The sequence below is a fragment of the Centroberyx affinis genome, unplaced genomic scaffold, assembly GCF_046629955.1.
Source record: "Centroberyx affinis isolate AG114_WGS23_722 - 3 ecotype Tasmania unplaced genomic scaffold, CSIRO-AGI_Caff_v1 ptg005676l_1, whole genome shotgun sequence".
In the NCBI taxonomy this organism is placed as follows: Eukaryota; Metazoa; Chordata; class Actinopteri; order Beryciformes; family Berycidae; genus Centroberyx; species Centroberyx affinis.
Genome location: NW_027282863.1, coordinates 405,971 through 421,383, shown reverse-complemented (window position 1 = coordinate 421,383; position 15,413 = coordinate 405,971). Strand labels below are relative to the sequence as shown.

General features: G+C 44.0%; 1 protein-coding gene across 1 annotated transcript in view; it reads left to right on the top strand.

The window, feature by feature from the left end:
• ppm1e (protein phosphatase, Mg2+/Mn2+ dependent, 1E) overlaps positions 1-2,154 on the top strand; it is a 67,338-nt gene extending 65,184 nt beyond the window's left edge. The window contains exon 7 of the mRNA XM_071547108.1: positions 1,220-2,154. Within this exon, the coding sequence (XP_071403209.1) occupies positions 1,220-2,154 (935 nt within the window). The remainder of the gene's footprint in view (positions 1-1,219) is intronic.
• Positions 2,155-15,413: the final 13,259 nt, after the last annotated feature.

The window sequence follows — 15,413 nt, the reverse complement described above, 5'->3', positions numbered from 1 at the left end:
AAAGGCAAATGTGTGAATTCACAAATATCTATAGATGTATTTACACATATAAAGACAATCATTATTGTGAAAACTGAGGCAAAATAGGCTGCTTTTACTGCTTATTCACTTGGTGTAGCTTGGGTACAAAGCAAGACAGAGAGAGTAGTTCCAATTCATGCACTTTTCCACTTGGACACAATCTTATTGGATGGTGGATGGTGGATGGTATGGTATGGTGGGTTCCTGAGTGAAAGAGACATATATGCAGGAATGTAATGAAGTCGTAATAATTATGTAATTGCTATGCAATAACAATTGCTAATTAACAACTTCAGAACATGAAATAACCTGGTCAATAACCCAATTTACACATGAACCCATGTTGAAATGGATACAATGGTGAGCGGAAAAGCCTTAATCAGGGTCTTTAAATGAACACAAGATCATTACCAACTGACAAGGATGGCAATATTAATACAAATACCTACTTGTCCCAACCTGCATTTGAAACAGTTCCCCTTAACGCAGAATACTTAATATGGGAATTTAGACTGCCAAACAAAGGGTATGATAGAATGGCCAGTCCATGTAACATTTCTGAATATTTGCTTCCTGTAAGAATTCAGCTGTATGGATTTACTTTTTCATTCACTCACACCAATAAATGGCTAGCTATTCTCTCCTTCAGCATATCCCCGTTACTGCATAGAACTGGTTGGTGCCGCGCTGGATTTAACAGTAATAAATATATCTGTGAAGAGTATTGACATTTTGAAAGTACAGGAAGGGTATCCTCCTGTACCTTCACAATACCGACATAAACTGAAATAAAGGAACACTTCGCCATTTTTTAACCGTATCTCCATATATTGGTCCTCACTAACACCTGCTGTCTTCCTGTCTTACGAGTTGGAAATCACCCGCCGATGACATCATCAGCGGGTGAATTTTGGGACTTCCCACAGCCTGTCTCCGAGACACAGAGCGAGTAGACAGACATGGTGCCGTCTCATAGCATGCACTAGTGCTGACCAATATATGGAGATGTGTACATAATTAAATGTACATAATTTAAGAGACTTTTGCATTGCAAAACTATGTGTGCTATCATCCATTTATAGGACTAGAGAACAGATCTCTAACAGAATAAAATAGTAGTACAGAACATACTGACATATGGTACAGGACAACAGATCTCTAACTAACCTAAGACTAACCTGATCATTTGTGTTGACAGGTGACTCTGAGCACAAGCCCTACATCTGTGGTGATGCAGACCACAGCATCTTCCCATTGGACGGTTCAGAGGACTACCTGATTCTGGCCTGCGATGGCTTCTGGGACACGGTGAACCCAGATGAGGCAGTGAGGGTGGTCAGCGACCACCTCCAGGAGAACGCTGGAGATACCACCATGGTGGCCCACAAGTTGGTGGCATCGGCCCGAGATGCCGGCTCTAGCGATAACATCACTGTCATAGTGGTCTTCCTGCGGGACCCACGCTCCCCACCACCCACCAGCACTGAGGATGAAGAAGAGGAGGGTGTGGTGGAGGAAGAGGTTGAGGAGCAGGAGGTGGCCGAGGCAGAGGAGGAGGAAGAGGAAGAGGAGGAGGAGGAGGCAGCGAGGGTGGAGCGGGGGAACGGTGAGGGAGGGAGCACGGCGGACATCGGGGGAAAGGGTCGTGGCGGCTGGCCCCTGCAGCAGTGCTCAGCCCCGGCCGACCTCGGCTATGAAGACCGAATGGACTCATTCACGGACAGAACCAGCCTCAGCCTGCTGGGGCCGTCACTGGAGGGGCGGATCTCCCTGACACCAGCCACTGTACAGCCCTGCTCTGGCCTCAGCTCTGACCTCTTCACGGCCTGCCGCCCCTACCGAGAAGAAGGCCCGTTGAGGCCTCGGTCCTGCGTCCCCGCCTGCCAGGAGCCCAGCCTCCCCGGCTCCACGGACCCGCTGTGGCCCCAGACGGCCATGCTGTTGGGCCAGGCGGGGAGGCGAAGCCGGAGGCTGGGGCAAGGAAGTCGCCGGTGGGGCTGGAGGTGGCTGGGCAGAACCAGGGAGCCACTGGGCCTGCTGCCGTCCGGCCGCTTTCTGCCCTACACCCAGCGCTGCCCCGATCGGAGGCCTGGGGTGGCGCTGCCTCACTTGCCCCACGATGCCACCATCTGAAGAGGTGACCCCATCGCCACCATCTCCTCCATCCATTCGACCCTGCTCCCGAACCCTCAGCCCACCCACCCACCTCTGCCTTCCACAACACCTCTTTCTTTGTTACTAGCTAGTTGTGGCTCCTGCAGTCGTTATGTGACTATTGAACCCCTGTTGGAAGTGCGGTGCTCTCTTTCCTAAGCTGAAATGTTTCCAGGTGTAAGCTGGCCCACTAAAGACCTCAGCGCTCAGCTATTTAGCACTGTTGGCAATTCGCAAAATGGCATCCACTCCTTTGTTAACAATGATTGGTGAATAAAAAGCCAGTGCTGCAAATACAGAGAGCAGATATACAGCCTTAATGGCCTAACCTGCCTCCTCTGCCCCCCTCCAATCGTTCCCCTGCAGATAAATAATCAATGAGTTAATTGAGGAGGCCATAACAATTCCTGCCCCTGGTTTCTGGGACTGAAGGCAGACACATGTTGTTCTGATCCTTCCCATACAGAAGATGAACATAGCCATTATCCACCCACCCTGTGTCTATAGATAAAAATGCTTAACACAGGATTATAAGATTAGCAGTCACTTACGTGAATAAATGCTACATGTAGAGTGATATGTATTACAGATGGGGATACACTAGTGGGATAATGGCACTGAGGTGAGGGATATTATTTAGAAATTCTATTGTATTTATAGTCTTTGTTGGACGACAGTTAATCATGAGTAGACTAGTTATCAGTCATGCCTACTGTATTAAGTTTGTGTTTACAGAAAATCCATTGGACAGAAGTACTTTCCAACAAGCTTCTGTGCAAGTGCCCTGTTAAAGTAGGTGTTACCATTTTCTCTTGGGCCAGGGTAGTTGAAAGCTGCAGAACATGTGCCTTCCATCTCTGTTACTCAAGCCTATTTCCTTTACAGAAACACTCACCAAATACAGAAACTGATGTGATAATGTCACTATTAGGGACAAGTCAGACTTGTGCTTTCATCGGGGTAATATTATAACTCTGTGCCACTTTATGGTCCAGATTCACTAAGTTTGCATTGTTAGGGCAGTCTGTGCATTTTTTGTGCCTCACTTGCTTGAGCAAACAGAGCAGTTTTCTTCTTATCTGCTAAGAAATTTATGCAAATCAAGTTGTGCCGCAAACAAGCCCTCTAAAACAACACTGTACAGCAAACAGCCCCTTCATCACCAAGTGCAAGTGCAAATAGCTTCAGCTATAAGACTAATTCCCCAAGGCTGGCACCCTTGGCCCTAAAGCCTCTTTATGACTGGAGCATTCTCTGATCTGATCCATATTCTAGGATGGAAAACCCTCTCCGTTGCTGTCTGACTTGCTGGTGACAATGCTGCATCTTGCAGTGATGATAGAAGCCACACTGAATGGACAAACTCTTTGTCAAAGTCTTTAGGCCTCATTTAAAAAGATCTAATATGCACTGCAATAATTTGGGAGAATTACTCGGTAGAGTTTGGGAGAGGTGTCTCGATTTGCATCGCCAGCATAAACATTATGTGGGCAAAATGAGATTTACATATAGTTTCCATATAGGCCTACACTATCAGGACAGGCACAAAGAGGCTTTATTTTTTGACCAGCAGCTTCACAGAGTTAATGTGCAATGCCTTTTGGGTTGGGGCTATTTTGGTGATGTAGAGCACGCTTCCCCGAGCAAACCTTTAGTGAATCTGGGCCAAAGTCTGTACTATCTAGCAAGTATAAATGTGAGCAAGGCCATAAGCTTAATTTGTTGTTGGAGCAATTGTACACATGAATTAATAGTTAAAATTGGAATGTCACTATCACTTCTAAGGTTAATGCAGCAAATTTCCAAATGTCAGGATGCTAATGATGACAAGGTTCTGTAATTTGTGCCTCCACTTTCCTGGCCCAGGCAATGGTCATCCAAACATCCAGAAGGTTTGATATCCGCACTGGGAAAACTGGCGATTCATCAGACAACAGGAATTGTTGTGCCATCCCTGACAAACTACCACACTGTGCCATCACTTCCCTTTTTTATTTTATTATTATTGCCGGCCCTTCTCTAGGGGCTGTTGGGAGATAGGAACTTAAGGTTTCAGAGTGAGAGGTCCAACCTGGCAACATTTCCACTATTCCCTTTCACTGTCCTACCCACTGCTCCTATAAACACATAGCCATTGGTCATTTGATGATCTCTGCACTGAAGGTCCTGTGGATTGACTGATGAAGAGCATCAGACTGTCAATGGAGCAGAATGTATCTCATGTCCTAGAATGTACATGGGGACTGTGAAGTGGGATGGTTTGGGGTGTGTTCTGGGAGATTCTTCTTTTCCAGTGAGTCTAGCTGTGAGGAATGTAGCAGTGATACACAAACTCAACAGACTCAAGCTGCTGGAGTCCATGGAAGTGAGGATCACTACAGTCATTATCTTTGGAGGCAGTGGCCGATATCCTGGGAGAAGATAGATCAAGTATTTCAGCTAGCTTATTTTACCTCTCCAGCACTCTGCTGAAGTGTTCCACATTTAACTGCAGTATATTCTACACTTCTAAACCTTTCTCTGTGTAGGTTACAGTTTTACTCTTGAAATCCAGACCACACAAACTGCCATTTTCTGAACCACTTATGAAAGTTAAACATCTAATATATAAAAGTGGCCCTTGCATCTCCTTTTGTCGCTCTCCCCATCTCCCCCCGACCCGACCTCTGGCTTTTTAGAGCTCTCTGCTTTGTTTTGAGAGCAAGAAAGCAACATATCTTCCTCGTTCCCCAAATGTTCGTCACATTGGGCTATTAATGAAAATTTCAGTAATTTCACATGTTCACGGTAGGTGTGGATGTGTGTGTGTGTATTATGAGTATTAATTATGAGTTTAGTGAGAGTGTGCTGAAGGTGTGTATGTTTAGTTAGTCTTGTAAATCAGTGGTTTTCAATCATGCTCTATTGAGGCCTTTAACATAGCCCACCGCCGACATGATGGAGGTGAGGATATGCTTTATCTCAATAGCCAGTCTGCCTTAAGGAGCTGCTAACCAACCGAAATGAATTTCATTAGTATGACTTTCAGCGGAGAGTTCTAGTGTCCCATGGTGGCCTAAATGCGGTTTCAGACGTTGAAACACTGAATTCTTACTTTTTTTTTTGGGCATAAAATGGTCAAATTTAAGGATGTTGAATATTGGCACAAAATATCAGGATCAGCAACTTCAATCCAAAATTATCAATATCAGCATCGGCCTCCAGAGATTGTTGTCGGACGGACCCTATCAGTAGTCAGGCAGGTTTTCATTCCAACCAAACACTACAGCAGCTCATGATTAGTTCCTGCTCTCTGGCTGAAGGTGTGCTAATCAGTGAAGCCAGCTGCTGTAGTGTTTGGTTGGAATAAAAACCTGCAGACTGTTTGGGCCTCGATGGCACATGGTTGGGAACCACTGTTGTAAGTCTTCTAGGTAAATTCACAGCAGGACTTTGGCCCACTCCTCTGTGTGGATATGAAGCTCAGCACTGTACTGTACTGTTCTGTTCACGAGTCACAGCTATGGAGGGAGAGATGTACCACAGCAGTGCTTGAGTGACAAGGATACATGGGCACTAAAACACTGGATTGCATCACCGACCCTCAGAACCCTCAGAAATGGGACTCGACTCCTGAATGGCTGCATATTGTGTACATTCTGTTGAAGATCTGAAGTGGTCACTACATTAGCAATAAAAACACAAGCTTTCTGTTATACCCTGTGGTGAATTCTCCACCAAGCTTGAAAGGCCCACAATTCCTCCCTCGCTCATCCACTGCTTGCAGTACATCATATTTTCATGTCAGTAGGAGATTGAAAGCAACCAAAAGTTCAGGTCTGCTCTCCCCTCGTCACTGTCTCACTATAAGGCCCTCCATGACTCTGCACTGTGTGTCTATGTACACAAAAAATGCTTTTTTTTCTCTGTAAGCAATAATGAACCTTGCATGGAAAGGCTCTCTCAGAGGGTTTGTCTTCCTAGGTCTCTGATCAGATACCAACTTGGTTGCATTTACACTGAAGGATGCTGCTTCAACAGAAAGTAGTAATGCCATCCCAGCAGTTCCATCTGCCATATTTGAAAGGTCATAGGGTGTAAATGTTGGGTTCCAGAAGAAAATTCCCATTCATTGTTCTCATAGGGAATTTTATTATGAGCCATAATGTTTTAACAATTTAAGGTAGACTTACCATGAGCTATCAGATTGTGAAAACCCTATATATGTTCCTGTGGAAGTTATCAGTCAGTCTGATTTCAACTTTGTTGTTAAGAAATCCTGATTTATTCCTTAGATCCTGGTGAAATACTACACTATCAACACACTTTAGCAAGTTCTCACCAGTCAGAGAGGTCGCTGTTACCATAGAAACATTACTTGCTGGTGCACCATTAGTCATAGAGATGTGAAAGAGATGTGTTTTTTTGTTACATTTTTGCCTTTAGGATCCATTTTGGATTTTTTTTTAAAAACCTTTAAAAATACTCATGAACCACAGGGCAGAATGACACAAAATTTGGCAAGTATGTTAGTTGTATATGGATTTACTTAGTTTGTGAAAAGCTAAGGGATCCGTCCAAAAATGGCCTTATTAACCTAGCAATTTTTTGAGTATATATATACTCGCATTTATATATATATATGTAAATGTGACTCTTTTGCTATGAACTCAATCATCTTGTAGCTGGTTGGTTAAAACTCTAGATTATCTGGATTTTCTGAAATTTCTATGGAGAACATGAATGGGATATTCCATAACCAGGCCCAGTGAAAAAGGGGGCAGGCCATTTCAGCTGTATTGGAGCTGTATTGGAGGCCCTGTTCAGAAACGGTCCTCTTTGCATCTGCATACATTTGAAAAGACTACGTAGAGTTAATACTTTGACCCCTATTCAAACATATGCCAATGGCTGAGGTGGATGATGTGATAAAGTGGAGGTGTTGGCGGCTGTGAATGGCTTTGAAGACAAACCCCTGATTGGCTCTTCTACAACATGCAGGTTAGGTAAAAACCAGTAAAAAAAAGAAACTCAGTACCTGTATCGTCTATGTTCCTGTAGTATATAAATATGTGTATCTTAACTGGTGACTAATTATCATGTATATAAAGATTAGACGAAGTTCTTTGGCTTAAGCCTTTTCTTTCCACTTCAACCAGGAAGAGTTGTCCAGTGATTTTCTGACCTGGTTGGTTTGGTCCATGTGGTTTCTTCCCTCAGGTGAAGGCTGTACTATTAATAAGATGACTGCTGCCTCCTGTCTGGTCCTGGCATCACTATAGCTCCATTTAATTACCCAGGATTTTTTAAATCAACTTTGTTGACATATCCTATGGTGAAATGTATGTATGGACAACATGGCTTGTTTTCACACTTTAAGAATAATGTATGCAAGGCTCCTGGCATTAATAATAACAAGCACAGATCCTGTACAGACCGGCGGCATGCATGTTCAATGCAATGCACTGAAGCATTACCACACGGTTATCGGTTAAATAATTCCACTAACGTCTCTTAAATACCAGAGGTAATAACGTTACCTAAGGTTAAAGTTTATAGGACAATTGAAGACATGGATCTATGTAAATTAACATATCATATTCTCTTTTTCCACCGCATGGACTTGATACTTTTAACTGCAACATTTGAGCCAGGCCAAGACCGCAGAACTGGTAGGAACAACCACAATGTTGAGGAAACAGACTGGAGAGAAAATTTGAGAATGTCTCACAACACTTACTCCGTCTCTTTCAAAATAATGATGATAATGTAACCACTTGTCCAGTCCGGTTCTGGTTCACACTACTCGGACTAACCGAATCCGCGCTCAAATTCAGTAGTCAATACCTGAATTTTCAGGGAGTGAGTTCAGTTGTAGAATGCGGTTCTCTCCTTAACCAAACTGTGTGAACTGGATTAAGCACTCCAATGTGGAGTGACAACCGTATTTAGTTGCAGTGTAGTGGCATTTAGCCCATAGGCGAGAGGCCATCTCTTAGTCAAAGACGCCCTCTAGAGGCCATCTCACTAAGCGACATCTCACTAAGCGTTACCTGACTGACTGACTGACTGACCTGAATTTGGCTAGTGATGCCCTTGGCTGCGCTGTGGGAAAAAGTGAAACTGCTAGATGTGGACTAATGACAAGTTTTAAAAAAGACAGGCAATATGGAAAAGTACAAGTTATAATTGGATTGACAGATAATTACATAGAGACAGGATATTTTTATTTATTTATTTCAAACCCGAAATTCCCATCCAGCTGAAACCTGATAGGCCCAGTGCTTTCAAGACTCTTTAGTCAACAGTAGCACACATAATAGTTGTATGCTACAAGACATTATACTTAACAGTAGGACAGGGACCAAATACAATTTTGAGCATTTAGTTAAACATTAGTTAAAAGACAGCCAGTTGACAATCGGAACTGAAGTTGCTTATCGTGATACCTCCGCAAGGGTTTTACGCTGACAATGCAATAATTTCAACCAAAAGCCAATTTTTATCATATTCTTTTTATATATTATATTTTATTCCCTTTCTGGAACACTCACTAGTAACAGGCTTCACCACCAACTAACCAATACAGCGAAGTTATGGAAAACCTTTACCACCACATCTGTCCTATTAGCATTGTTAAAGGTCCCATATTTTACACTTTAAAAACTGTTTGTATGGTGTCATGTACCAAAAACACTCTCAATCCATTTTTACATGTTCATTTCCAGCATCTCTCTGAGCCTTACCAAGAACAGGCTGTTTTTGTTGCTGTGTCTTTAAGCCTCATTAATATTAACTACCCTCTGTTCTGATTGGCTAACCATTTCAAGAGTGAAACGTGAGACACCCAGCAGCTACAGGTAGGGAAAACTCTCTGGTAAATAAACAATGGCAACCGCTCAACCGCTTTGAAAAAAACGCTTTATTAGTCTGTTATTTCTTACAAAATGATAATGAGCGAACCTTTGTAATGCCACAGAGTTACAGAAGTCCAAACGGCTCGTTTAGAGGCACAGTTTCCTAATATGGATTGTGTGGATTTAGTTGGCGTCTGTGCGTTTTGATACTTTCACCATGTTTAGATAGCACTTCCAACTCCTTTATAATCTAAGAGGCAAGGGAAATCCCATTTTCCACAATATGGGACCTTTAAAATAGGGAGGTAAAGTGGAAGGATAGTTGATGGGCACTAACCATGTTACTGCAGATTAACATAGAGGGTTCCCTATCAGTCGGTACACTCGGTACAACACAGCTCTCAAGAACCTTTCAGTCACGCCTGAGAAGGCCAATGAGATCGTAGCAGGAGGGGAGGTCCCAACCTCCACTGAGTCTATATATTGTCCTGCACTATCTTCAATCTAACACCCCTCTTCACTGAGCTATTAAGCAGGTGGTGAAGGGCAATATAGTGTTGTACCTCATTTCCCTCCTTAAGGGAACAGTGGTTATATGCATAACTTGATGTGCCACCCTCCACCGAGTCTATATATTGCCCTGCACCATCTCATTCCTCAATCTTCTGCTTTCACCTCGCTGAGATTAGAACCTCACGCACTAAACTGCTTACTGCAGGTGAGTGTGCTCCCTCATCGGGTGTTGCTATCAAAGTTTTGTCTCTCCTTTTCTCCTACTATGGTGCTTGTTTAGCTTTGCTGACTAGCCTGTAGCTATTCTCTCTACTACTAACTCGTCTTGAGGAATGGCCCCGGAGAAGAGAAAGAAAATGAGTGAGTTTAGCAAAGCAAAAAAACACCCATGTCCCAACGCTTGCTCCTTTCTGAAACGGATCCTCACCCTGCTGGCCCGGTGTGTCTCGGCATGCTGCACGCTAAGTCTGTGCTTGTCAACTCTGAGACCTGTGTGCATTGTCGCCAACTCCGTAAATTGACCCTGGAAAGATGAGTGATGTTTCTGAATAAGATACTCAGAGATTCTGCCTGCGGACAGGACCCCTTCCTTTCAGATACTCTAGGAGGAGGACGAAGGAAGGGGAACTAGTTTGACATGGAGCAAACGGATCAAATTCTGCCCTCCCTAACATGGAGGGGATGGAAGAAGATCTAGCTGACTTCTCCGTTACTCCCGACAACACCTCGTCGGAGGACGAAGTGTCAATCAACGTGATGGTTGGCTTATCAGACAGAGGGGCCGACTCTGACGAAGAGGAGGAAATGGAACTGGCTCAAGCTTTTGATACTTTTTTTGGGGGTTAGTAACTGAGCCTGATGGGAGTACAGCCTGTGCCACAGTGGCAGACCGCCTAAAGGTTCCATGGCCTCCCTCTCCTCCACACCAGCAACAAACAAGGCTGGTTGGGAGTTATTTTCTCTCTCTCAACAAGCGACCATGAGACGCTGCATGCCTGTATATTATCCCAGTTTTTGGACGGGATGGAAACCATTGGCCTCATTAACATTCCTGAAATGGACGAGACCCTGGCTACCCACGTAGCTCCTAAAGCTAACCCGGCTAACTCAAGGTACCGCCTCCATGCTTCAAGCTTACCAATCAGAGATGTTACAGGACCTTGAGGAGGCCTTAACCAAGAAGGAGTCACACATGGAAATCTTAGTTGAAGTCCATACTGACATAGCTTCGTCTTTCTGGCACAGCGGCCACCGCACTGGGAGAGGGCATGGCTGAGACCACTGTCATTTGTGGCTGACCCTGACGGAGCTGCCCAAGAGCCAGTGCTCTTGCAAATACAGTCTTCCATTGTATTTAGCTTCCCCATTATACACACAAATCTTGCGAGGCCACCATGGCCTCGTGTGTGTATAATGTAAAGTTTGGTAATGCTCCGGGAGTGTTCTATGGACTATCAAACTTCACCAGAGTTTCAACTGGCATGGGGGTGAGTGGATAATGACTGACTTTTCATTTACGATGGTTTATAGCCAATCAGTTGGGAACCTCACGTTGCCCAAACAGAGTTATACGGGTGACCCTTCATGTATGTGGGCTCTCTCCAAATAGAAAAACCCCCTACATCTGACCAGGGAGGTCTTGATGGGCAGGATCCTGTTGTGCGTCCTAGTCACAACCGCTGCATCCAAGATTGGATGGGGGGATTGTGCAGAAACAGATATGTGAACGGGACGTGGACACAACAAAGCACATGGCATACAGTATCAATGTATTGGAACTATATGCAGTGCTCCTAGCACTACAGCATTCTCACAAAATAGGGTTGTTGGCAGGTCACTTTGTCCTGGTACACAGTGGCAACTCATGCGTGGTGGCATACATAAACAGGCAGCAGGGCACACGGTCACTTCCACTTCTCTCTCTATCCCTCACTCCACTAACATTGAGCAGTGCACACCTGTTATCTCTCAGGGCCACTCGTGTTCCAAGAATATTGGACAGTACAGTGGAGCAGATCTCCTCTCCAGGGGGAACCCCCGGGCGAGGGAATGGAGACTACACCCATGGGTGATCTCCCAGATATGGGACCGATTTGGCAGGGCCGACGTTGATCTGTTTGCCTCAAAGGAATTGTCCTATTTTCTTCTCGCTACGGGATTCAACCCACGGTGGAGTGCATGTGTCAGGAGGGGCTGACCATGATACTCATGGCTCCCTGCTTGCCCAGGAATATATCATTCACCTACTGACGGGTACCCTTGGCGCATCCCCGTGCACAGGGAGCTGTTATCCCAGGTCCAGGGGCAGATATGGCACCCATGACTGGAGAGTTGGGTTTGGCCACTGAAAGGAATAACCTCATAGTTTTGGACGCCTTGTGTGATGTGCCTTTTGAACCTTTGGAGTCCGTTGGATATGATTTACTTTCATATAAAAGTGCTTTTGGCTTTATGTTCAGCCAAGCGTGTAAGTGATTTGCATGCCCTGTCTGTCCACACCTCATGTACGTAGTTTGCACCTGATGGATCCAAGGTGACATTGTGCCCTAATCCAGTGTATGTCCCAAAGGTGCTAAATATGTCCTACAGGACCCTAGCATTTGAACTGGCTTCACCACACACTTTTGTGAGATTTTACCATCTGACAGCCCCTAATATGGTTAATGCTGTTCTGTCAACATGAGTCTAGGTGTTATTCAACTATTAAGCTACTCGTCTGACAGCTGCTGGGGTGTTTGGGGCATGATTAGAGATCCCCATACTGATGTGTTGTACCGAGTGTACATACTGATAGGGAATGTAAAGTTTTGCATATAACCACTGTTCCCTTAAGGAGGGAAATGAGGTACAACACTATAGTGCCCCTCACCACCTGCTTAATAGCTCAGTGAAGAGGGGTGTTAGATTGAAGACGGTGCAGGACAATATATAGACACGGTGGAGGTTGGGACCTCCCCTCCTGCTACGATCTCATTGCCTTCTCAGGCGTGATTGAAAGGTTCTTCAGAGCTGGTTTTGTGGGGCGCAATCCACATACTGATGTGCTGTACCAAAAAGATAGTTCACCTTGAACTGCCAAGTCATTTTTGTTTTCTACCTTTAGTGAACCCATATTGCCAAAAGATGCTGGGTCTATTTATGGTCTACCTTGAACCAATAGCTTCCATTGACCTCCATGCAGAGGCCTGCTGTCTATCATGACACATCACTGTCTGGTCATGGGATCTACCAGCCACAACAGTGAATAACAGGAAGCCTGTATAAACCTGCTTTCTCATTTAGCAAAGTGGAAGCCAGAGGCCTCCACACAGGAATAATGTAGTGTTTTAAGAAGGCTGTAATGTGGAACAGTTTTGTCCACTGTTACATAAACAGCTTTATAAAAGCGAGCAGTGCTCCACACTCTCACATTCTATAAAAAGACTCAGCATTTTTACCCACACATAATCTGGCTTTATTCCATCGATTCCAGCAGTTTGGGTTTTGAGACAAAAGGTGATGAAATTCAGAGAGGAGGGAGATGAAGATTACAAACATGGAAGAGCAAGTTTTACCAGGACCTTGACTGGAACCTTGGTGGGTAGTTAGGGTGTCAGAACATCATCCCTATCTGCTTCACTTACTGTGTCAATGCTGTGCCAAAGTAGAAGTGGCCTGGATTTATGCTGAAGCCAATTACTTTGCCACTATACATGCATGAGGACCTGTGATTGTATGCGACTTGTCCAGAGTGTTTCCCCGCTTTCCGTCCAATGCATGCTGGGGTAGGCTTCAGCCCCCCATGACTCTGAATAGGACTAAGCAGGTAAAAAATGAATGAATGAATGAATGCATGAGGACTTGGATAATCAATCAAAGCCTTATGTAAACTGTTACCCAAGAGGAGAAGTTTTGTTGATTCCACTGATCTAATGGCTTAACTCACTAAATTGTTTGCATATTGCAAATGGTTCAAACTTAATAAATCCCCTCGTATTATCATTTGTTCAAGAGGATGTGGCCGACCTGCAAGACTAGACAGGGAATCTGCACTTCAGCATTATGGTGGGCTAATGCTGCATTCACGTAATTTTGGAAGCAGAAGAACAAAATTACATCTTGTTGCTACAACTTGGAAGCGTTTAATTTACTGGAACGCCCACATCCAAAATTAAAATCAACCATAAACAAATTGCAGCAGATATTGCGAGTAGAGTCGATTGTATTAGTGTGAATATAACATAAATTTAGATTTTCACGACCTTGCCTGTGACACACTTCATGACGCCAAGTTGAAGACCTTTTTCACACTTCCGGATTCTACGCAACAGAAGTTGTCATAGTTTGGAAACTCAGCAGCAATGGCGGCATTTATGAATGAGAATGATACATCCATGGAAGACACACCTCAAGTATTTTTGCCCTCATTGCGATATCTACCTACGGAGCCCCTAAGGGGACATGGGGGAGGGAAAAAAATACACAGAAGAAAAAAAAAACATAAGTAGGGGGAGAAAAAAAAAACGATAGAGGAGAAAAAAATAGATACTTTTGCGTTCTCTTGCAAAAGAATTGCGTTCTCCCGAGAAACATTGAGTGTGGGAAAAAAACAAAACGAGGATTGTAAAAACAACGGCAGTACAACAGGGCGTTGACAGACAGGTGAAAGTCTCTCCATCTCCTTCCTCCTTTTTCCATGAGCGATATTAAAACTCCATGCAACATAATTTCACACATATGATTTCTCACATAGACCAGCTCCTGGAACATGGTCTGTGGATAAATTGAAAGATTCATTACACAACACGACATTTAGCAAATGACATGCATACTGGTTATTTCCAATTACATTATATAACTGTATATAACCAGTATGAATATCACTTTCACCTGTCTATCAACGCCCTGTAGCCCGTTGTACTGGCGCTGTCTTTACAATCCATGTTTTTTTTGGGGGTTTTTTCACACTCAATGTTTCTCGGGAGAACACAATACTTTTGCGAGAGATTTTTTTTTCTCCCCCTACTTATTTTTTTTTCTTCCGTGTATTTTTTTCACTCCCCCATGTCCCCTTAGGGGCTCCGTATTTACCAGATTTTTAGCTAGTAAAAATTTCTATCTAAGTTAAATGATATAACGCTAACATATATGACTGAAAGAGAATGAAGAATACTTTACTAGCTACGTTATCTTCAACCTGCGTAACCTGGTAACATTATTAACAAATGGTAACTAGACAAGAGATTGTTTATCTTCTTACGGCCCTGCTCCACTACAGCCATCGGGCGTCAGCCATCGAAGGAATGATTCCTTTACCAGCAGTGAAAGATGCTCCACTGCTCACGTTGCGTCCGATGGCTGCGTCCAAGCGGAAAAATCGCCGAGGTTCAATTCTCATTGAAATATAGCTGAATTGATTGTTTTCTGGTGTATCCATTCAAAAGTCAACGCGCTCTGTGGAGCAGGGAGAACGTCACGTTGGCGCAATGCTACACAATGCTGGTAGTGGAGCTCTAACGTTAATCATGGAGGTAATTATCAAAAAAGAGCTTGCAGCCCTTGTCAAGCTTCGTCCTCTCTGTAATCGAAAAATGGTCCACCAAAAGAACAATGTCTTTTGTTGAAAAATCCGGTAGATATCGGAATGAGGACGATACTCAAGGTGTTTCCTCCATGGATGTATATTCTCATTCATATACACTGCCATTACTGCTGAGTAGTGATGCACAGATATATCGGCTGAATATCGGAGATTTTTGCATTGTTGACTACAATCGGCTCATCGGCCGATAAGATTAAATCCACCGATGGCAGTCGCCGATACTCATTAACATATATTGCGTCACTAATCTGTTCCAAAGACGTTCAAGTTTGAATGGAAGGACAGCCTATCAGCGTGAGGTAACAATA